Source organism: Scaptodrosophila lebanonensis, unplaced genomic scaffold (genome assembly GCF_003285725.1).
Source record: "Scaptodrosophila lebanonensis strain 11010-0011.00,11010-0021.00 unplaced genomic scaffold, SlebRS2 tig00000080-arrow-pilon, whole genome shotgun sequence".
NCBI classification, from domain to species: Eukaryota; Metazoa; Arthropoda; class Insecta; order Diptera; family Drosophilidae; genus Scaptodrosophila; species Scaptodrosophila lebanonensis.
The window spans coordinates 1682837-1704936 of NW_022060561.1; the positions used below are offsets into that span (position 1 = coordinate 1682837).

The 22100-nt window shown below is 40.2% G+C and overlaps 5 protein-coding genes across 10 annotated transcripts in view; 3 read left to right on the plus strand and 2 right to left on the minus strand.

Moving 5' to 3' along the window:
* Positions 1-7: 7 nt before the first annotated feature.
* LOC115625911 (protein cortex) lies at positions 8-2177 on the plus strand. Of its 3 annotated transcripts, none has more exons than XM_030521142.1 (7): positions 8-120; positions 183-323; positions 393-612; positions 692-874; positions 934-1314; positions 1383-1532; positions 1599-2177. In XM_030521142.1, exons 1-7 carry the CDS (start codon positions 16-18, stop codon positions 1865-1867), a joined length of 1449 nt encoding a protein of 482 aa, XP_030377002.1. In that variant the 5' UTR covers positions 8-15; the 3' UTR covers positions 1868-2177. The 3 variants fall into 3 exon arrangements, with proteins under 3 accessions (XP_030377002.1, XP_030377004.1, XP_030377003.1); XM_030521144.1 differs by having other exon boundaries at positions 1580-1674; XM_030521143.1 differs by having other exon boundaries at positions 27-111.
* LOC115625910 (ubiquitin conjugation factor E4 A) lies at positions 2162-5837 on the minus strand. The gene is made up of 4 exons (XM_030521141.1): positions 4962-5837; positions 4505-4893; positions 3353-4424; positions 2162-3298 (listed from the first exon to the last, which is right to left on the minus strand). Exons 1-4 carry the CDS (start codon positions 5737-5739, stop codon positions 2499-2501), a joined length of 3039 nt encoding a protein of 1012 aa, XP_030377001.1. The 5' UTR covers positions 5740-5837; the 3' UTR covers positions 2162-2498.
* A 1079-nt stretch (positions 5838-6916) lies between these two features.
* LOC115625987 (retinol-binding protein pinta) lies at positions 6917-8951 on the plus strand. Its single transcript, XM_030521233.1, has 5 exons — positions 6917-6933; positions 6986-7147; positions 7588-7925; positions 7992-8364; positions 8418-8951. The coding sequence occupies exons 3-5, from the start codon at positions 7618-7620 to the stop codon at positions 8676-8678; spliced, it is 942 nt and encodes a 313-aa protein (XP_030377093.1). The 5' UTR covers positions 6917-6933; positions 6986-7147; positions 7588-7617; the 3' UTR covers positions 8679-8951.
* Positions 8952-9599: 648 nt separating this feature from the next.
* LOC115625809 (transport and Golgi organization protein 1) lies at positions 9600-18706 on the minus strand. Of its 2 annotated transcripts, none has more exons than XM_030520993.1 (8): positions 18523-18706; positions 15693-17966; positions 11755-12182; positions 11557-11689; positions 11180-11499; positions 10809-11113; positions 10650-10751; positions 9600-10572 (listed from the first exon to the last, which is right to left on the minus strand). In XM_030520993.1, exons 1-8 carry the CDS (start codon positions 18659-18661, stop codon positions 9831-9833), a joined length of 4443 nt encoding a protein of 1480 aa, XP_030376853.1. In that variant the 5' UTR covers positions 18662-18706; the 3' UTR covers positions 9600-9830. The 2 variants fall into 2 exon arrangements, with proteins under 2 accessions (XP_030376853.1, XP_030376854.1); XM_030520994.1 differs by lacking the exon at positions 18523-18706 and adding an exon at positions 18023-18058 and having other exon boundaries at positions 9831-10572.
* Positions 18707-19141: 435 nt separating this feature from the next.
* LOC115626207 (mucin-5AC) overlaps positions 19142-22100 on the plus strand; it is a 28357-nt gene continuing 25398 nt past the window's right edge. The window contains exons 1-2 of one of the 3 annotated variants that reach the window (XM_030521491.1): positions 19142-19251; positions 21243-22017. In XM_030521491.1, coding sequence (XP_030377351.1) covers positions 21513-22017 — 505 coding nt within the window. In that variant the 5' untranslated portion in view covers positions 19142-19251; positions 21243-21512. Of the gene's footprint in view, positions 19252-19924; positions 20049-21242; positions 22018-22100 lie in introns of those variants that run through there. The other 2 variants (XM_030521493.1, XM_030521494.1) reach the window with 2 other exon arrangements.

Sequence of the window (22100 nt, forward strand, 5' to 3'; positions counted from 1 at the left end):
GTCTTGACTTTCGTGATGAGTGTTTGTGATAGTCCCACCATGAAACTAAACATGGATCGAAAATTCAGAGATCCCTTTATAAAGGAGAGACGCAAAGATTGGCTGCAGGAGGTATATATGGTAAATGTTTTCGTTACTTACAAGTTCTATTCAATATTTTCAGTTGCCTATTTCATTATTAGACAGAAGGCAGAGAAAATGATCCCCGGCGCACATTGAATTTTGTTGGTGATCGATTCATACCGAAACGTTTCAGGCGTGAAAATATTGAGTACAATTTAAAGTATGTTGGTAAAACAGAAGAAAAGGATATTTTAAAAACGGTACGCTTACTTATGTTATTAATTTGTTATATTTTACTGACGCAAACCCATCATGCTTATTATTTATAGAGTCTGCCATCGATTTGCACTTATTGGCGACAGAATAGCTTTGTTTCCGCCATTAATCAAACATTCAATATCAGAGAACATCGTTTGTTGGACTTTGGTTTCACCGGCAATGAGAGATCAGGCCACCGCCTTAGCGGAGACTGGCCGTGTAGGCCACGTTTGAAACCCTGCGCTTTTCAAGATGCAACACACGATATGCCTGATTTTAATTCTGGATTCGGTTAGTATGGCTTATAAATAAAACAATAACTGGGCAATAATTCGAATTTTATTTCAATAAATGTTTTTGCTTGTCTTAGATTACAATCTTATGGACTGGTCTACCAGCGATCAAATTGCCGTATCATTTGGAATGAATGTTGTTATCTGGCGTAACAAAGACGACTCTACCATGATATTTGGGGTTAAGCGTCCAAAGTCGCTGAAATATTCGCCAAATGGCAAATATTTAGCCATTGGCTGCATGGAATGTGATTATCCAAGTATGTAAGCCAAGCTAATCAGATATATGTATGTCATATTGCTTCCACGACGTCTGTAGTTGTAGAGCTCTGGGAACTACAGCCGAGTAAAGAGTTTTTTGTAGCCGAAGGCAAATATTTTCATAAGTACGTCAAGGCTGTCTGTTGCATTGAGTGGACCCGAGATAGCACGGAAATTCTATGCGGCACTAGCAATGGTGACATCTACGTGCTGCCAGTTCCTGCTATGCGAACCCGCCTATTGATTCAAAAACACAAACATCCGATACGTATTATGCGCTTCTCACCAAGTATGCGGTATCTGGCAACGGGCGATAGCATCGGAAATATTTATGTTTTTGATGGCAGAACATATCAGGTGATAATGCACATGGGATCAAGGCATCGGCATGGTGTTGTCTTCGACTGGCACCCATGGACTGGGGTCGATCTGGCGATATGTAAGTATCATAAGCAGATAATTTAGCGCCTTTCGTGATCAATCAATCCTTTCTCTCTGTATTTTTAGCGGAAAAAGTACCCGCTTCCATTATCATCTTGAATATGCCAAGAGCTGAGATAGTCGCTTCTTATCAACGCAGGGATAAAAAGATCATGATTAGCTCGGTCAACTTCAGCAATGTTACTGGAGAGCTGCTGGTCAGCATATCGCGACGAGGTATACTATTATCAATTTTAATATTACATAATATAGTATATGTGTAGGTTTTTATGATCACATAAGATGACGATGGATGTCCATACTGTGAAATAATTGTGCTTTCTTCGTTGAATCATGTGGTGGATATAATTGAAAATAAAGATAGGGGCGCAATCTTTATGATGTGGAGTCCAGATGGCAAACGTCTCGCCACTGCTGCTCTTGATGAATCATTTTCCATTTGGAACTTTTATCCCCAATACGAGTACAATGGTCATGAAAAAAATGAACGGCACTCTTCAGCAGATGAAGATGCTCGTGATCCGCTGGCACTGTTCGGATTTATCAAATAATTTAATGTATAAATGTGTTTTAATCCTGGAACCTATTCCTGTTTACAAGAATATTTGTTTAGTTTGTCTTCTTCAAAAGAACTGTTTTTACATACGCAACCTTGTTTGAAGCTAACTTATGTATTGATTGATCAATCATTTCTCCGAAATTAAGGAGCTTTAGGTTGCACAGAAATTATTGGTCAATTGGCATATCGTTCCTAAAGCAGCTACATAGAATTATAGCATTATATGGTAGTCTGATTTGGGTTTGAATACTTGCGCTCCCGATCAAATAAAAACTATGTATGTAAATTGCTTTAAATTTTAATTCGATGAAGAAAGTTTTATTTATACAAAGAGCCTCCATAAATATGTATTGGGTGTACATATTTAATCTTATGGGCTTGACTTATACGCTTAAAACGTTTGCAAATTATAGAAACCCAAACCGATATTTAAAGTCTTTTACATAAAAATGTGAGTGTCGAGAGGAAAAAATTGCATGGTCCGTTTGTACATATTTTCTACACCTTATACATACATCCATAAATTAATACAACAGCAGTTCTCACAACAAACATTAATTTAAGCTACACAAACTCTTTGGTAGTTCCCCTTGCCAGGGCTGCCAAATTTAATAGTTAGTTGTTCAACTCTTTGAGCGTGCGGCGGCACGTTTTCCCTCGATCCATTGTTCTATTTCCACCTTGAGGGCTTCATTCGACTTCACTTTATCCATGGTCAAAGGTTCACGATTGAAGGGATCTGTTTGATCGCTCAGCAGATGACGGGCAATAGTCGAACGATCCACAGTCACTTTGGAACTGGGCAGGACAACCGGATCGGTCATTAAGGTTGATATTATGGGATCTAGATACTCCTCGGGCGCATCGGCTAATAGCTCCTGCTCCTCCTTATATTGTGCGCTCATCTTCTGAACTTTGATGGCAAACTCGGACATATCGCCAATTAGCTGACCTCCACTAATGCGAATCAGTATATTTTCGGCATAGCTGAATAACTGATCACTGTAGGATCGGCCATCTTGCGACACAGCCAGACAAAAGCTTTCGCTACTGCTTAGGTTTATGTAAATGTGACAAATTTCTATTACGGTTTGGGCCGGATCGAAGTCGAACTCCTTCTTGTCCTTCACCTTGAAGCGTTCCTTTTTTGGGCCTACCAAATGCAGGAGAAAATAGTTCAGCATGGAAGCAATCCGATCCACCATACTGTTGTGGCAAAAAGTGCTCTTGATCTCAGTGGTAAGAAGCTTTAGAATGTTGATGGTATCGCGACCCAGAATGTTGTCGAAGCGCGCCAGCATACCCAAGTGATGCAAATTGGTCGTTTGCTGCTGGCGCTCATTGTGCGATAAGTTGTTCCATTCGCCGGCGGCCTGCGCGCGTTGCAATTGCTTGATTTGCTCCAGATTTGACAGAGATTCATCTGTAAATTATCGAATTGGTTTAATATGCAATAACTACGAGCTTACGAACGTACCTAGCAGAAAAATGGCATCGTTGATGAGCAAATTAATGAAGCGCAGAAAGAGCGGAGGCTCAATAGCTTCCATATTGGCCTCCGCTTCTTGCGCCAACTGTCTGAAACACTCAACATGCTCCTCTTTCGTCCATAGAAACTCCATTATAGCATACATGGGACGACGATAGTTGAACTTCTGTTCAAACTGCACCGACTGTCCGGTCATTTCAATGCTCACAAATACGTTCAACAAGCTGCGGACGACCTTTAGCCGATCCGGATGACTGTCAAACACGTGCGTAAGGAATGATTTGCGATTGCTGCCTGATATTTCGGTGGGCAGTAGAAATTCCAATGCATCAGCCAGTTTGGCACGCAAATGTGGATTCTTTACTAGGCCCGAGCTACCCATAAACAGTAGTATCATCTTGAAGAAAGCATCATGTGATGAGAAATACATTTGAATATACTGATCGCCTGAAAAATTGCGGCAGAAGTTCAAATAGCCCACAATATTATCAATAATGCTCTCGGGCACAGATTTCATATAGGGCGCCACAAAAGCGGGAGTATCCGAAAGCAACTCCATGTTACGCAGTGTATGCGGTGCAAAATCTTTTTTGTCCAAAGCCATTTCGTAGTTTTCGCGGGGCAACTGAGCAATTTCCGTCAACCAAATAGCAGAGGCTTCGAACACTTTTAATATTGCCGTATCAGTATCGGGCTCTGCCAGTGCGTTGCGTATGCATAGCACCTGCTGCATTTGATCTGTCAGCATGCGAAATAGGTTCTTGGCCAAGTCGTTGTTCGGATCACTGTTGGCTACATCCTGATAGGCGGTCTGTGTATTCTGCAGTTCGCGCATCATACGCGTCAAGCGCTCAATGCAGGCTCTGTTGCCCAATTCGAAAGCCTTGTGAGTCATGTAGAAGATTTCGGTGATAAAATTGTATTTTTCGGCAGTAAGACGTTGTTCACCCTCTTCAGTGGGCAGCAGGCAGGTTTCCTCGCTGGCCTTCACCAGGTGAATTTGCTTCTCTTGGCGCTCGTTTTCTGGAACGGCGCAATAAGTGGGATCGACCATAAGCACCTAAAACAAACAGATATGTCAAGGAAATTAAGATTGACCGGATTAAAATCGAAATAAATAAATCAAAAACCAGTTCTCACCTTCAACGCTGGCGCACAGAGCGGCGAGCAGAGACGCACCAAAACTGCAGTTAAGCCGGTCATGAATGCATCGCTGGCCGTGCTGTGCACAGTCTGCTCAAAGCTTATATTGATAGTGCTCCACAAATGTCCACGAGTTTTATTCGCATCCAAGCAATTTGCAATCCATTGCAGGGTCTTCTGTTTGGTGTCCGCTGATAACACAAGCAGCTGCTTTATTAATAGAAATATTGACTGCTGATGATGTGAGAGTAGTTGCCACAGCGATGGATCAGTTTGTTGTGTGGCTATCGAAACATCGCGAAAGTATTCGTAGGGACTATTTTGCGTCTTTGGTATAATGGAGATACAAAGCAGCTGTCCCAAGAGAGTATCCATATAATCGCCACCTATGAAATATTCATGCATTATTGTGGTGGTACTCTGTTGGCAATACAATTTGTATTTTGGTACTCACCTTTGGCCTTAGGATTCGGGGTCATGTAGTCAATCAGTACTTCGCCGAGAACAGCGGCGCGCTTGTCACGCACAAAATAGCCCAAAATCCAGAATATATTCTTCTTAATGCTTATTAAATTATCCTTGGCAATGGTCTTTTGCAAGTCATTTAGCATCGGATAGAAAACAGCTTTGAGAGCGCCCAGCGCCTCTAGCGGTTCATCCTCTTCTACCACCTTGGTGGCCACGCGTACCAGAAACTCCTGTGTATGTGTATCGTGCTCATTGGCCTGCTCAAACAGCTCCAGCCATTGAGTGGCAAAAGATTGCGACGCAAAGAGATCAGGCTGGCGCATGCATGTGCTGGCATTGTTCAATATTAATTCCATAATTTTTGCGCAGTACGGGCGCTCTTCGGGCTTGCATTGCATCTGCACCTGCTCGCAGCGTGCAAACGCATTGTGCAGGTAGTGCACGGCCCGTGTCTCCAAAGTATCCGCAATCGCCGCACTGCTATTTTCACCTCTGGTCAGCAGATATTTGTCTGTGTCCTGCAGCAAAAGCCGTTCGAACAAGGCGTGCGCCAGCAAGTCCTCGCCCAGCGTGTCATCATCGGTGTTGTCTGCGACTACCACATCAGCCAGGCACAACAAGCACCGTTTAGTATCAGCTGCGCTGCAATCATTGCTCAGGGTAAAGAGCAAAATCTGCTCAATGAATTTTTTGGACACGCCATTGGTCTTTGATTGGCTATCCTGCAGCAGCGCTGCAAACGGGTTTTCGTCAGTGCTGGTCATCGTTTTAAGTTACTATCATATGCCTATGCAGCAATATTATATATTTTGCACTGCTATTCGGTCAAATATATTCTATGTACGACATGAAAAAAACGACAGAACTTTAAGTCGCTGTCACCGTCACACAAATTCACAGTAGCTGCTCGGTTGCTTCGTATTTTAAAACTAGTGTGTATACACTGATATCAGAAAAATCAATAGCTATGTACACACTTGTATTAAAGCTGTTACACAGCAAATTAAAATACTTTGGGGTTTTGTGAAATAAACGTTCATATAGAATAGTTAATGATACTAATTATATTCCTTTTATTTTCTTTAATTACACTTTATTATTGTTTCTAAACTTCTTTTGAACAAAATTCGATACTTATTCAATGAACCATAGATTTAATTTGTATTGATTTAAAAATGTTTGAATAGCCGGCAAAAATTCCCCTACAATTATATACCTTTTATTTTATTTCATCACACTTTATTATTGCTTATAAACTTCTTTTGAACAAAATCCGTTACTTATTCAATGAACCATAGATTTAATTGGAATTGATTTAAAAATGTTTGATTAGCCGGCAAAAATTGCCATACATTTAAAAACATGTGTGCATCTTCAGCAATTAAGCAAAACGCATTATCAATTTGTTTAATTAATTGCGACAATCGGAAAACAATTAAAACAGGAGTGTACGTGAATAACCTCGTACTATCAGTCGGAACGCAAATCTTCGGTATAGGGTGTACAATAGGAGCCAATAACATATACATACATATGTGTGTGTTTGTACATATTATGTAGGTCATAGGTTGGCAATTAATTTTTGGCTAATTAGAATTATTTTGAATCGACAATTTGATTGATACTAAAAGCCTTTTTAAAGGTTGCAATTTATAAGGTTAACTCGACACCCTATTTGGATTGTACAAAACTAAAGCAGAGCATAGTGAGGGGCAGTCTTTTGCACGCAAGCGATTGCGGCTATACACATAAATCCAAAGCCAATTAAGACAATCAATCACAAAAAAAAACCACTAACAATACATATGTATTAAGAGCCGCAAAGACGGTTAGCCCCAGCCCCTCAGTAGTCCCCGGATACCAAGCGCGCAACCCAACAGTGGCGCTTGCTGATAAAATACTTCGTGCGTGGGTAATCGGCTTATGATCAACAAACACGATGCACAATATATATATATGTATGTATGGCGAAAATGAAATGAAGTTCGTTGATTTTACATGTTATATCAGTCCGTGTGGGATTTTCAAACAGTAAACATATGCACGCAATTGCAAAGTGCACCTGAGTCGCCGCCGCAATAAATATACATAATTGAAAAAAAAAAACATATTATTGGATTAGCGGCGTGGCGAGACGAGCGACGTGACGACAGAAACAAAAACGGTAGAAAGGTAATTGAACTATTTTTAAAAGCCCACCGTGTTAATCCCATTCCAACCATATCTGGAACCTATCGCATAGACTTGAATTCCATTTCAACCATATCTGGAACCTATCGCGTAGACTTAACATAATTGAGTAGTTGTTCATGTTTATTAAAGATATATATATATAGTATTTATCTTTTATTAGTTTGTGATGGAATTAGTTAACCGAGAATATTCAAAATTGTAAATCAATTAGGGTGCACCAATACGATATTTGATATTTTTTGTAGCCTCTGTAGTTTAGTCGTAGAACTTTTTACATATATTTATTAGTTATGAGATTAAGTTCAGTTGGATTCTATAGATAAAGTAGCCTCAAAGACAAGATAGCACATTTTTTAAACGACCAGTTGTTTGTATAAAGAAACATGTGTTCTTCATTTAATTGGTTTACGGATGTTTAGCTTTTTTATACGTTATCGCACAAGCTCGCAATGAGTTTCGAGTTGCGTTCCCTGAAACCTGCTTTACAACTAATTGCCGTTGAGGAGCTCAATGAGGTGCCTGAACGAGTGGCAGATGATATCCGAGCTTTACGAGCCTGGGCTCTTAAGCAGCCCCACCTGCGCGCCTGTATCGATGAACAATTTTTATTGGCATTTCTACGAGGGACGAAATTTAGCTTAGAACGGGCCAAGTCGAAGTTCGATCGATTTTACACTCTACAGGCGGTCATACCGGAGGTGTTCAACGAACGCCGTTTAGCGGACGATGCTTTGGTGTTGGACATAATACGAATGGGGTATGTAGAAGCGATTGTAGAAAGTCCATTTCGAGATGTGGTACATATGCAGTGACCATTTGATAGCATCATCTTGCGCGTTCCGCTGGCAGCTAACGATACTGGTCCGGCAGTTACTATCATACGGGCCGGATCTTATAATACGAGCAAGTATAAGTTTCAGGACATTATACGCGTAGGCTCCATGTTTGGCGAAATCATGATGTTCGAGGATGATAATGCAACTGTTAGCGGGTATGTGGAGATCATGGACATGGCGGGTGTGACGGGCACTCATCTGTTTGCCCTGCAACCGGAGCTTTTACGGAAGTTCTCCGTTTATGCCGACGAAGCTATGCCCACACGTCAGAAGGGCATACATTTTATTAATGTTCCAACAGCCTTTGAAACGGGTTTTAATACGCTGCGCGCCTTCTTCCCCGAAAAGATCAAGAACCGCGTGAGTACAAGTTAATGAATTCCCATTTTCATTTTGTAACGTTATCCCCGAAGATATCGGTTAGCTCCGATCCGGATGCCGTATTTCAAATTGTGAATCGTGATTATCTGCCCCTGGAATATGGCGGAACAAGTGGTGCGACAATACAGGACATCAGTTCGAAAATGGAGGCACAGCTATCGAGATATGGAAAGTATTTCTTAGCGGCACGCGACTTTGGAGTTAATGAGAAGCTCAGGGAATATGGTAACGGTGTCCAGGATAATGGCGCCTTTGGTGCTGCTGGCTCGTTTAGGAAATTGACGATCGATTGACCTTGACCTAACCTACATATACATATGCTTTTCCAATGCGATACCATTTCAATCTACAATTATGGCTAGCTTTAACACAATTTTTAAAGCACTCAATCATGCGTTGTTAATCTAATCGTCTAGGCTACTAATATAGTCCATTAGGAAAAGTCTGTTAAGTCATTAGATTAACCCATATAGCTTTAAAAATATCAAAGTGCTTTTCAAGCGATACCGTTTGGTTGAAAGCAGGGGATTATTTCAGTTTATAGTTTAGACTTTAATGGTTGAAATATAGAAGTAATGTTAATTCCTTAAAATATATATTTTTGATTAAAAAACTGATTGTTGTTTTATTTAGTTTTGCTCTTTTGTTATTAAAATACGGATGTGGAACTACCACTACGTTTATGCCGTAGTACTCATGATTTGTATTTATTAATTCAGGCTTCATAATAGTAATATAACCCCATTATTTATGGCGTCGACAGATAACAGTATCATGATTCCACTCACTTCCTCGCTTTTCCTATTAGTTTACCGTTAAGCTCGTCATAACTTCCTGCAAGTACTTTGAACTTGCAATGCAACAGCTGTTCTCAAATTTGACAGTGTGACCACAGCCTTCGAAAAATACGTTCACAAAATTTGGAAGAACGAAATGAACTCCAGAGCTTTTTAAAATATTGGCGGTGGCTGCTTTCTTTGCAGAATATACTTTGGCTATCTCTTGAGCTCGATTACACATTGAAAATAAATTATTCTGAAATGTGTTTAACAAAACACTTCCTGCTTTCCTTTCTTTAGGAATTCTATTTTATTTGTCTAGTTATTAAAAGCTTATTTTTAATATTTTTATAAAACTATTTCACTTTCAGAAAACTTTATTATACGTTAAAAATTAAAAAAAAATTTCCTGACCACTCAAACACTTTAAAAAAATTTGGTTTTGTTTTTTTTATTGCATTATTTTTTTCAATTTGATGTCATTCCCCGTTGAGCCAAAATTTGTCTCGGATGAAATTCGTGTGTGGTTTTCATTCGCTCTTGTTTTCCCGATATAATTAATAAATATATTTGAACTAGTTTTGAGTTGTGATTGTTATTATCAACTACACATGATGTTGCAGGATCTGAATAACCCTGCAGGCTGAAAAGTACACTAGACCGCTTTCATACTTCGCTCATGGGACGGGAGCCGCCGTTCCGTGGCGGTGGAGGCGGACTTGGAGGTGGACTGAAGTCCGTCTCCGTGTCGTTGTAATTGTAACGACTGTCCGAGGGTGATAACGAACGATATGTACGTGGGGGCGAGTGGCGATAGGAATCGCGGCGTCCCCAGCTGCCGCTGTGCCGTCTATCACGTCCCATGTCGCGATCATGCCTATATACATGATCATCATCGTCGTCATCATAGTCATCGTAGTCACTGTAATCACCAGGATGTGGTGAATACCGCGAGTCGTCGCGCGATGTAGGCGGCGGCGAACGCATACGACCCAACGGCGGGGGCCGTGCACCACCAGCGGTCGGTGGCAGGAAGGGGGGCGGCAGACCCATGAAGGGTGGGAATGGCCCCGCTAGGAATGGCAGTGGATTTGGCATGTTTAACAACGGAGAACTTGGTAAACCAGGCAATGGCGAAGGCGCATTCTTCATATCAACGCCCAGTGGTGCATCCGCTGGCCCCACGACTCCATTACACATTGGATCTAACCCAACGCTGCTGCCGCTGGCCATGGCAGTGAGCTTGCGTCGAAGACCCGCCGCCTCAGCCAAAGCCTCCTCGCAACGTCGCTCAGACTGGCGTGCTGCCAGCCAGGACTCGTGCGCACGGTTCTCTAACGTGCCCATCTGTGCCTTGTGCGAGGCAATCTGTGCCTCGATCTCCGCGCGCAGCTCATCGTTTTGAGATCTAGTCGAAATAGAAAGTATTTAGCCGACGAATAGAACGATTATCCAAATATAATTGCCATTGGAAATGATACTCACTTGAGGGTTTGTATTTCCGTTTTCATTAAAGTTTGCGACTCTACAGTGCTGGCATTCTCTCCTTGATGCTGCAGCCATTTCGCTTCCTGCAGACTTAATTCTCTGCAAAACAAAATAAAATAGTTATTTGTCACTTTTTGCAGGTCGTATTCTGTTTACTTTTGAAGTTGTGTTTCTTTTTCACGGAAATAGCCCGAGAGCACTTCAAGGCGTGTTTGGGCTTCCAGCTTCTCACTCTCAGACTGATTGTAATCCTGCTTTAGCTTCTCCACATCTGCACTAGCCTGCTTTAATTGACTTTCCAAGCGGGCTTTGGCTGCCACCTCCTGTTCCAGCTGTGATTGCAAGCTGGCAAACTTTTTCTGTGCGGCATTTAGTTCTCCACGGGTCTTGGCCGACGTTATTAGCTCCTGCACATTCAGCTTAGAGTCCTTCTTCACCGTTTTTAGACAGTCCTCCAGTGCCTAGAAATGCAATTAAATCAAGATTCGGCTCTCGACCATGAATACGAAATTTTGTAATCCACTTACCTCAATTTTAGCCAGGCTTGTCTGTAGCTCACTGTGCTCCTTCTCCCACTTCGAATTAAGTTCCAGAATTTGATTTTGAAGACGTTGCATTTCATAGTTGCGGGCCTCTAGTACCTTGGCCAGTTCCTTTTCGGTCGACGATTCAATTTCCTCAATGCGTGTCAGCAGTTTAGCCTTTTCTAGTTCCAATTCATAGTTGTCTTGCTGCAGTTGCTTCATTTCACTGCTCAGCCGTGCTGATGACTCGGTAAATGAGTATTGCAATTCGCTGTTTTCGCGACTCTTCTCCGCCAGACTCGAATTTATGTCAATTATAATTTCTGATTAAGAAAAAGATTACAATTGCTGCAGTTATTGAAGGATCTATTCAAACTTACTCTCTTGATCGTTAAGCTGGCGTTGCAGCTCATCTACAGTGCTCATGAACGCCTCATCACCATTCTGGCTATTCAGAACTTCAGACAGCATTTTATTGAGCTCCAAGCCTGCCTCGGCGGCATTATCCAAGTCCTACATGAATAAATCAGAGTTTAATAAAAACAGAAGTCGAAGAAGTTCAATTTTGCATTTCATACCTTTTCCAATGAGTTCACTTGCTCCTGCAACTTGGACTTTTCATATATCTCGGTTTCCAGCTGCTTCTTTAACGCCATTACCATATCATTCGATCCAAAAGAGTTATCCTCAATGCTCGACAATTTCGTGCGTGTTGCCATTATATCGTGTTTGAGTATTTGATTCTCTTTATGGGCCGCAAGCAAACTGCGCTCCAGCATATTCAGTTTCGAGAGCAACGATCCTTCTTGACTGCTATTGCAGAAGCAATAATAGGCGAAAATAAAAAAGAGGGAGGAGGCAGCGGCAATCACCACGCACAGCAACAACTGGCTATGATCTAAAACTTTGGCAGCCAGCACCTCCGGGAAATTGTCTAATGATATGCTGGCATGACAACCACGACCTCCCAAAGCCCCGGGACGCATACAATGACCCTCCGCAGCAGCTGCAAAGAAAAATGTGAATAAATATGTGTTGTCTTAATACCTCCCTTACTAAAAGTTTAGGGAAACACTTCCATAATTATTTTGTCACTAAAACTTATAAGAAACACTTCCCAAATTATTCTTTCTGACTAACTTTTATGCAAACTTCTTGGTTCAAATGGGATGCTGGAGTCACCAAGCCTATGGTCGACATAATTTATTAGAAAAGCGCGGAGTGACCCTTTTCATTTCAGTTTCACAAATTTACGTTTATTTTTTAATATTTTTATCAGCTGTTTATGCTAAAGTGGCTTTGCTTAGGTGCGTCGTATGAGAAGCGCATGGGAGGGCAGTATTTTCAATTTAATTTAAAATAATTATTATTTATTTATTTATTTGATTTTCTGGACATTCTGGGCATGCTGAGGTGGCCTTGCTTAGGTGTTTCGTTTGAGAAGCGCAGAGGGCTGCCTTTTGAATTTAATTTAAAAAAATTATAATTTATTTATTTATTTGATTTTCTTGGCTTTTGGTGTTGAAGTGGCTTTACTTAGGTACCTCGTATGAGAAGCGCAGAGGAGGGCAGCCTTTTCAATTTAATTTATAATAATTTATTTATTTGATTTTCTTGGCTTTTGGTGCTGACGTGGCCTTGCTTAGGTACCTAGTATGAGAAGCGCAGAGGAGGGCAGTCGTTTGAATTTAATTTAAAATAATTATTATTTATTTATTTATTTGATTTTCTTGTCTTTTGGTGTTGAAGCGGCTTTACTTAGGTACCTCGTGTGAGAAGCGCAGAGGAGGGCAGTCTTTTCAATTTAATTTAAAATAATTGTTATTTATTTGATTTTCTTGGCTTTTGGTGTTGAAGTGACTTTACTTAGGTACCTCGTATGAGAAGCGCAGAGGAGGGCAGTCGTTTGAATTTAATTTAAAATAATTATTATTTATTTAATTTACTGGGCTGTTGATGCTGACGTGGCTTTGCTTAGGTGCCTCGTATGAGAAGCGTAGAGGAGGGCAGTCGTTTGAATTTAATTTAAAATAATTATTATTTATTTATTTGATTTTCTTGGCTTTTGGTGCTGACGTGGCCTTGCTTAGGTACCTAGTATGAGAAGCGCAGAGGAGGGCAGTCGTTTGAATTTAATTTAAAATAATTATTATTATTTATTTATTTGATTTTCTTGGCTTTTGGTGCTGAGGTGGCTTTGCTTAGGTGCCTCGTATGAGAAGCGCAGAGGAGGGCAGTCTTTTCAATTTAATTTAAAATAATTATTATTATTTATTTATTTGATTTTCTTGGCTTTTGGTGCTGAAATGGCCTTGCTTAGGTACCTAGTATGAGAAGCGCAGAGGAGGGCAGTCGTTTGAATTTAATTTAAAATAATTATTATTATTTATTTATTTGATTTTCTTGGCTTTTGATGCTGAAATGGCCTTGCTTAGGTGCCTCGTATGAGAAGCGCAGAGGAGGGCAGTCTTTTCAATTTAATTTAAAATAATAATAATTATTATTTATTTATTTGATTTTCTTGGCTTTTGATACTGAAATGGCTTTGCTTAGGTGCCTCGTATGAGAAGCGCAGAGGAGGGCAGTCTTTTCAATTTAATTTAAAATAATTATTATTTATTTATTTAATTGATTTTCTTGGCTTTTGATGCTGAAATGGCCTTGCTTAGGTGCCTCGTATGAGAAGCGCAGAGGAGGGCAGTCGTTTGAATTTCATTTAAAATAATTAGTATTTATTTATTAATTTGATTTTCTTGGCTTTTGGTGTTGAAGCGGCTTTACTTAGGTACCTCGTATGAGAAGCGCAGAGGAGGGCAGTCGTTTGAATTTAATTTAAAATAATTATTATTTATTTGATTTTCTTGGCTTTTGATGCTGAAATGGCTTTGCTTAGGTGCCTCGTATGAGAAGCGCAGAGGAGGGCAGTCTTTTCAATTTAATTTAAAATAATTATTATTTATTTATTTAATTGATTTTCTTGGCTTTTGATGCTGAAATGGCCTTGCTTAGGTGCCTCGTATGAGAAGCGCAGAGGAGGGCAGTCGTTTGAATTTCATTTAAAATAATTAGTATTTATTTATTAATTTGATTTTCTTGGCTTTTGGTGTTGAAGCGGCTTTACTTAGGTACCTCGTATGAGAAGCGCAGAGGAGGGCAGTCGTTTGAATTTAATTTAAAATAATTATTATTTATTTGATTTTCTTGGCTTTTGATGCTGAAATGGCTTTGCTTAGGTGCCTCGTATGAGAAGCGCAGAGGAGGGCAGTCTTTTCAATTTAATTTAAAATAATTATTATTTATTTATTTAATTGATTTTCTTGGCTTTTGATGCTGAAATGGCCTTGCTTAGGTGCCTCGTATGAGAAGCGCAGAGGAGGGCAGTCTTTTCAATTTAATTTAAAATAATAATAATTATTATTTATTTATTTGATTTTCTTGGCTTTTGATACTGAAATGGCTTTGCTTAGGTGCCTCGTATGAGAAGCGCAGAGGAGGGCAGTCTTTTCAATTTAATTTAAAATAATTATTATTTATTTATTTAATTGATTTTCTTGGCTTTTGATGCTGAAATGGCTTTGCTTAGGAGCCTCGTATGAGAAGCGTAGAGGAGGGCAGTCGTTTGAATTTAATTTAAAATAATTATTATTATTTATTTATTTGATTTTCTTGGCTTTTGGTGCTGAGGTGGCTTTGCTTAGGTACCTCGTATGAGAAGCGCAGAGGAGGGCAGTCTTTTCAATTTAATTTAAAATAATTATTATTTATTTATTTATTTGATTTTCTTGGCTTTTGGTGTTAAAGTGGCTTTACTTAGCTACCTCGTATGAGAAGCGCAGAGGAGGGCAGTCGTTTGAATTTCATTTAAAATAATTAGTATTTATTTAATTTACTGGGCTGTTGATGCTGACGTGGCTTCGCTTAGGTGTCTCGTATGAGAAGCGCAGAGGAGGGCAGTCGTTTGAATTTAATTTAAAATAATTATTATTTATTTATTAATTTGATTTTCTTGGCTTTTGGTGCTGAGGTGGCTTTGCTTAGGTACCTAGTATGAGAAGCGCAGAGGAGGGCAGTCGTTTGAATTAAATTTAAAATAATTATTATTTATTTATTTATTTGATTTTCTTGGCTTTTGGTGCTGAAATGGCCTTGCTTAGGTACCTAGTATGAGAAGCGCAGAGGAGGGCAGTCGTTTGAATTTAATTGAAAATAATTATTATTTATTTATTTAATTGATTTTCTTGGCTTTTGACGCTGAAATGGCTTTGCTTAGGTGCTTCGTATGAGAAGCGCTGAGGAGGGCAGTTTTTTCAATTTAATTTCCAACAATTATTTTTGTTTATTTATTTGATATTTTGGGAGTATTATGTAACGAATTTTTATGAAATGCAATTGCTTCGAAACCTATTCCAAGATTTTGAATATTGCCCTATTATGCATAAATCTATGAAATTGCAGGCTTTCGGCACTTTTTCCATTTGTATACTAATGCATATATTTGTTAATCAAAAAGACTTACCCACTGAAGGCGCTGCTCCATCTGGATAGAGAATGCGGTGCAAATCATCGTTACCAGTCAATGGGGCGGTTTGAGGTTCTTTTGCCTGAGTTGATATGAAGGAATTGACAGTGCCCAATATAGTGGCAAAAAGGCCGGGTCCAGCATCATCTTTAAGCACCTCCGAGTCATAAGAAGGCGTTGAGGTTGAAGGTAAAACGATTGGCTCTGCGGGTGCAGCTGTGGGTAATTCCGTTTGCGCTGGTGCGCTGTCCTGTGCCTCGTGCGATGGTAAATTAGTTGTTGCTGTGTCTAGAGTGCCTTCATCTGGGATTGAAGCTACATCAAGAGATTGTGGAATGGCCTCTGAATGGTTGAACGTTACGTCATGAGTTTCTTCCTCATTTGAAGACAGATTTGGGGAGATGGAAACCGGCTCTGGTATCTGTTCAGATTGCCTGGATGCATCTAATGTAGCAACCTCTGGTGGCTTTGTAATTTCAGCTGCAGCGTGTGAAGTCAGCTCTGGCACCTCTGCTTTTTGGGGAGGCACATCGATTCTTTGTGGAGCCGCCTCTGATATTTGTGGGGCCACCTCTGATATTTGTGGAGCCTCCTCTGATATTTGTGGGGCCACCTCTGATATTTGTGGAGCCGCCTCTGCTGTTTCTAGAACCAGCTCAGGGGACTGCGTAGTTCCTTCTGCTGACTGTTGAGTAGTCTTTGGTGCTGGGGTTACTTCAGCGTCATGCAAAGAATCAAAAGGCATATCGTAAGAAGGCGTGGTATGCTGTTGTTCTTCCTCAAGCTTTGGCTGTGACAAATCCTTATGAGTAGATTTTGGTGGTTCTTGCTCTTGTTTCAACAGCGGTCTCTTTTCCACCTGCTGTTCCTGCAAACTTCTGTAGTAATCATTCGGATTCATATAGTTCTGCTTGCTCAAAAGAGGTGGCAAACTTGTGGCCTGTTCGGAAAGAGCTGGTGCTGGTTGCTGGCCTGTCGGCTCAGCAGCATTGGTGTGATTAGCGGCCAACACAGAATCTTCTGTTTTCTCAGCTGCTTGTTTAACTGGCTCAACTGTTTGATCTTCAGTTGGTTCCACTAGAGGCTGAATTTCGTCTTGCGCTTTATCTTTCTGTTGGACTGGCAGAACGGCAGGTGGGTCAGCAGTCTGGCTTTTGGTCAGTCCCATGGGTAATGTGGCTTCTGTAGTGGCCTTCTCTTTGAGGATTTCTGGTGATGCTTCTACAGTTCTTGTTTCAAGTAAGATGTCCCCGTGTGTCTCCTGTACTTTTTCTTCTTTTTGTACGGGTGCAGCCTGAGCGTCGGACTCCGGTTTTTCTTCTTCAACTACTTGAGTATTTTTCAAGGGCTCTGTTATCAGACCTTCTTGTTTGCTTATCTTTGGCACAGCATCGCTGTCTGCTTTTTTAATGTCTTCCACGTTTGCTACATTTTCCACCTTATCGCCCTCTTTGACGCTGTCTTGTTTGATGTTAATTTTATCGTTTAACTCTTCGTATATTTTGCCATCCAACTCTTCGTCGTCATCTTCCTCGTAATCGAAATCATCATCATCGTCGTTCTCGTCGCTTTCGATATTTATTTCGTTTTTCATTGCCGGTGGCTGTACTTTCGGTTCGTTAGAAACATGATCTGTGGTAGCAGGTTCCGCCTCTAAGGGCAACGCCGTGCCATCGACAAGTTGCAAATTTGGTTTTATTGGAGTCGAAGGCACTGGAGCTTCTTTAGTCGTTTCATTATCTTGATGTGTTAATATAATGTCAGGTTTAACATTCAACGGCGATGTGGTGGTCGTTACGATGTCGTCAGCCGATTCGGAGGCATTTAGCACAGTTTGAGGCTCTTTTGGCTTGTCGAGCGTTTGCTCAGCTCCCTTGGAAGGCGAAGCTTCGGCTGCAATAGCATTTTCTAAAGAGGTGTGATCTGCTTGTTGGTTAGGAGCTGGGCCAGGTTGTGCATCTGAAGGTGAACTGGATGCAGGTTGCTGAGTTTCCCCAGTAGTTGTTGGCGCCGGTTGCTGCTCCTGCGGCTTGGCTGTTCCAAGCACCGGAACTTCAAACTCCAGCATTTTCTCGCTAACGTAAATCTTTTGCTCCCTGATAAAATCTTTGTTAGCATAGCCTCGGCGTCCGTTGATCTCCACTCCCCATAGCTGTGGATCAGTGCCAGCACTTTTCGATAATATGCGCACAGGCGTATTGATCTTAAACGATAATAAGCCCTCGCCTCCAGCCGCATAGCTAAGCTTCGTTGATCCTAGCGATATAATCTCTGTGAAAAAGAAAAATATGCATGTGGGAGAGTTTGATATTGAATGTAAAACATACGTAATGCAATGATGGTTATAAACATGTTTAAATAATTTAAAAAAAAATGTTACAAATTTATTGAAATGGGTGCAAAGCTAGTTTAGATCAGTATAGTTTTGAATTCAATTCATGTTTGTGTATAGGCATGTATGAGTGAATATATAAATGGGTCACCCAGATACGAAAACTGATTGGAGCGCATACTCCTACACCTGCAACTACATAAATACATACATATGCACACACATTTCGCCGGAAATGGGCAAATTGGTGAAAAAATCAAAGTCCTAAACCAAGTGGTATATTTATAGCAATTAACAATTACTCATGAGAATACAAATTTGTGGAAGCAGTAGGCTACATACATTCAAATGTACATAGTATGTATGTACGTGTGTATGTTCACACACATAAGTAACATATTTTCGCCCTCATTTGTTGACGCGAAAAATGGACAAGCGAAAATTATTGGATTTGCCGTAAAACTGGTCATTCGAGCGCTGTTGCAATCAACTTACGTTCACATTTTGGATCGGCGCAGAGTCTTTTGTCCGACAAGGCCCACGTATTTCTTGGGAGGCATGAGAGTACCATTAGGCCCCAAAAAATATTGTTACCAATTCGCGGCGACATGTTGTTGTCGTTTGCCAACCGCATTTTGCATTGTCTGATTTAACTAAAATTTAACAGATTTAACTCGCGACCGAATAATTGCTCTTAACAATTGTTGAAAAGTGTTTTACATTAGCTGAGTTGGCTTTTTGTTAAACAGCTGCTTACAGTCTGGTTTTTGCCATTCACCATTAATATAACATAATTTTCACTGCTACTCTGTCACAGTCTACAAAGTCACGTATCACGAACAACTAATATATGAAAATTATATTTGTCAGTTACATTAATAAAATAAGGTATTGTTTGTCCAATCACCACAGACATAAGATAGGCTTAAAATAGTAATTGGTTCTTAGTGCGAGTAAGTCTGTTTTCATTCATAAAAGTAGACCGCGTATACCGTTTCTATTCACAGTTGAAGTCACTACTTATTTGATATCGCTGTTTCTAGAGCTGCCATCAGTCGGAGTAAGAAAATGTATCGATGCCCTGGTATGCTCTCTCCACAGCCACAAAAACTCAGTTGGATTGTTAACAAATACTCGTGGTCGTGGTCGGGCCAAAGTTGTACTATTTTTTTAAAATAGTGCCACAAATTTTACAAAATTCGGGTTGGCATAGTTATCTTAAAGGTGCAGTATGCATGCATAGTATAGAAATGGTGAAATAACGCACTCCAAAATTTGTGTATGCAAAAATGCAAAGTGTGTGACCTTGAAAGTTAAAGTTGGAGCATTTGAAATACAAATTTGTGGGTAACGTTGGCGGTCCTCAGAATATGCGAACGCTATTAGCTTTTACGCTTTTCCTATTCGTAATGAGAAATAGCACGCAAATGTTTTCCAATGGCAGGAATTTTCCTTGATGTTTTTATATTCCTTGAAAGGCTTTCCTTCTGACATCATATTTTGAGCACTGTGAGTTATCAGGGTGGCTAAACTACGTCGAGAGTGGCAAAAGAGAGAAATATGGCTGCATGTTCGCCGCATTTAGTTTGTGAATGTTTGCTTGCCATATTGAGCAAATTAATACAAATTTAACAAATGAATAAAATTCAATAACTAAAGCGAGTCGCGAACACATTTCGATTTCGATTTTGAATGAGCGTGTTTTGGTGCAGGCCAAAACAGATTGAGAGAGCAATTAAATTTTGATTTGGTCGTGTGCATGTGTGTGCGCAAATGAAACGAGAGCGGAAGAGAGAGCCAGCGAGTACAGTGAGTGCTTGCGCTGTTCATTATTTAAAATCTTTCGCATTTTAAACGTGCTTGTGATCGGTTGTAGTTCGCGGATGATCCGGAATTGTATTTAATTTTAGTACTTAAATTGTTAGTTCTGTACCTTAATAAATATATATTTTTGAATGGCTGCAGCCATGCGCTAGTTGCAGTACCTGCCAATTGCTCTTCCCCTCGGGATTGGAGAAGATGTAAAGTTTTAATGTTGTTTCTGGCAAGAAATTCATACGTAATTGTGTAACAAAAGTAATTATGCACGACAATGTGTGCATATTACATACACATGTGTTTACATATCTTTATAAATTGGCAACATTAATCAAATGCCAAACTGTAATTAAAATCAACAAATTGCGTTGAGGCGTACTTGCAATTGGACTTAACAATACAACGAATCATTTTAATAAAAAAACAAAGGCGCGCGCTGCAAGCAGAACTTGTTTACTTGTCAGCTACAGAGCTTTTAAATATACAGCGACTGCAACAATAAAAACCTGCGCCCAAAGTGAACAACCGAAATTAATAAATGCAATAAAATCTGTGTTCATTTGAGCAATAACTAAGCATTGAAATTGTGACGTAATTTACATAAACATATACAATTATTCTAAGAACGAAAAATACTCAATACCTAAAAGTCATCGCCTTTTACTAGTACTTGTGCTTTGACAGCTGCAATTACCAATTGGCTTTTAATTTGAATTTTGCATGCAACAGGGCCGCGTGTCGTTTGCACAAACGCCCGTTTTCACATACACTGGCAGAGGAGAAAGGCAGCCGTGTGTTTGTGTATGGTAAACAAAAATACAAATGTTCATATGCCACAACAATAGCAACAGCGGGAAAACAAAGAAAAGCTGAAAAAAAGTGCAAACCACCCACTACCACACATACACACACACACACACACATACACACGGTGTGTTGTAAAAACAAACGCCAACAGCAACGAAACAAAACAAAAACAACAATTAGGTAATGTTTTTACGCTATTCTCTTTGGTCTCTGCATTCGTTGCTCGTTGGCTCTCGCTAGCCTTCTCTCTCTGTAGTCTGCGCTCTCTTTTCAATGCTGTTGTTTCCTTTATTTTTGTTTTTGTATTTACAACAGCAACTCAACTTCTATGCTTGAACATTACACACGTTTTGGTTGCGCGGTGGAAAATTTTTGAGCGGAAAATTTTTTTTGTAAAGTTCTTGCTGATTAGGCGCATGTTGACAGTTTCATTGATACACACACTTTTACAATTTGCGCAGTGGCCGGTAAAATACATATGTGTGTGTATGTATGTTTGTTTATATAAACATGTAAAAATGTAGTATTTATACATATGTATGTCTATGGATATGCATGTATAAAGCTTATTGAAAGAATTGTGTTTACAGTTTCAGTATCGTACAGCTGATAAGTGCAACAAAAATGTAAAGTGCTGAAATAAGAGTGCTGCGAATCAAAACAAATACGGAGCAGCATTAAAAACAATTAAATTCTTGCATACATAACTTTGAAAGTGTTTTAATATATGCGAACAAAGCATGCAATTCTGCTAAAAAGTATTAGAAATTTGGAACTACATACATATACAAATTTTAAGTAGTTGCAGCGAAAAGTCAAAACAAACATATAAGACGCTAGCAACAAATAGCTTAGCAACAATGTTGCGAAACAACGAAGTAGACAATGTCAGATCAACTGCAACAGAAACGAAATTAGTTGAGGGTCAAATGACCAATCCAAATACTATTGTGGGCACAACGGCATTGACGCTCTCAGCTGTGCCTGAGAGCCCAGAACCAGCTGTTGTTACGTCGCCAACATCGCCATCGTCCTCGCTTCTGTCGCATGCAGCTAGCGAGCCCACATTTGACGTTCAGATGCGTACGCAGCAACAACAGAAAATTAAACTCTATCACGATGCCAAGCAGCATGCCGTATGGCGCACCGATTCCCTAGCCTCGAATTCGTCGAACTCGTCAGCAAAAGCGGGTGCTGCTACTGATTATGTCAGCATGAGATCAACTGCGCCAGCATGTCTACTGCAGCGGAAATCGTCTGACAGCTCAGTGGTGTCATCATCGATGCCGCGCCGCGTCTCATTTCCGGAAAGCGATAAGGAGCTGGTCACTGGATATTTGGAACCGGCCAATCCATGGGAAGAAGGTGAGTGAGAAAATCCGAGCTTAGACATTTAATGGGTGCCATAATAATAAAGAGGCAAAGATTCGGAACAAAATGCTATATAT

Bases quoted from the DNA above. Each gene is read 5' to 3' on its own strand.
- LOC115625911 (XM_030521142.1), top strand. From the start codon at position 16: ATGAGTGTTTGTGATAGTCCCACCATGAAACTAAACATGGATCGAAAA. The intron at 613-691 runs GTTAGTATGGCT...TGCTTGTCTTAG, and splicing joins TGATTTTAATTCTGGATTCG to ATTACAATCTTATGGACTGG. The intron at 1,315-1,382 runs GTAAGTATCATA...CTGTATTTTTAG, and splicing joins TGGGGTCGATCTGGCGATAT to CGGAAAAAGTACCCGCTTCC.
- LOC115625910 (XM_030521141.1), bottom strand. From the start codon at position 5,739: ATGACCAGCACTGACGAAAACCCGTTTGCAGCGCTGCTGCAGGATAGC. The intron at 4,894-4,961 runs GTGAGTACCAAA...AATATTTCATAG, and splicing joins CCCGAATCCTAAGGCCAAAG to GTGGCGATTATATGGATACT. The intron at 4,425-4,504 runs GTGAGAACTGGT...TGTTTGTTTTAG, and splicing joins TCTGTGCGCCAGCGTTGAAG to GTGCTTATGGTCGATCCCAC.
- LOC115625987 (XM_030521233.1), top strand. From the start codon at position 7,618: ATGAGTTTCGAGTTGCGTTCCCTGAAACCTGCTTTACAACTAATTGCC. The intron at 7,926-7,991 runs GTATGTAGAAGC...ACCATTTGATAG, and splicing joins TTGGACATAATACGAATGGG to CATCATCTTGCGCGTTCCGC. The intron at 8,365-8,417 runs GTGAGTACAAGT...TTATCCCCGAAG, and splicing joins CCGAAAAGATCAAGAACCGC to ATATCGGTTAGCTCCGATCC.
- LOC115625809 (XM_030520993.1), bottom strand. From the start codon at position 18,661: ATGCGGTTGGCAAACGACAACAACATGTCGCCGCGAATTGGTAACAAT. The intron at 17,967-18,522 runs GTAAGTTGATTG...TCTTTTTCACAG, and splicing joins CGCCGATCCAAAATGTGAAC to AGATTATATCGCTAGGATCA. The intron at 10,573-10,649 runs GTGAGTATCATT...TATTTCGACTAG, and splicing joins ACGGAAATACAAACCCTCAA to ATCTCAAAACGATGAGCTGC.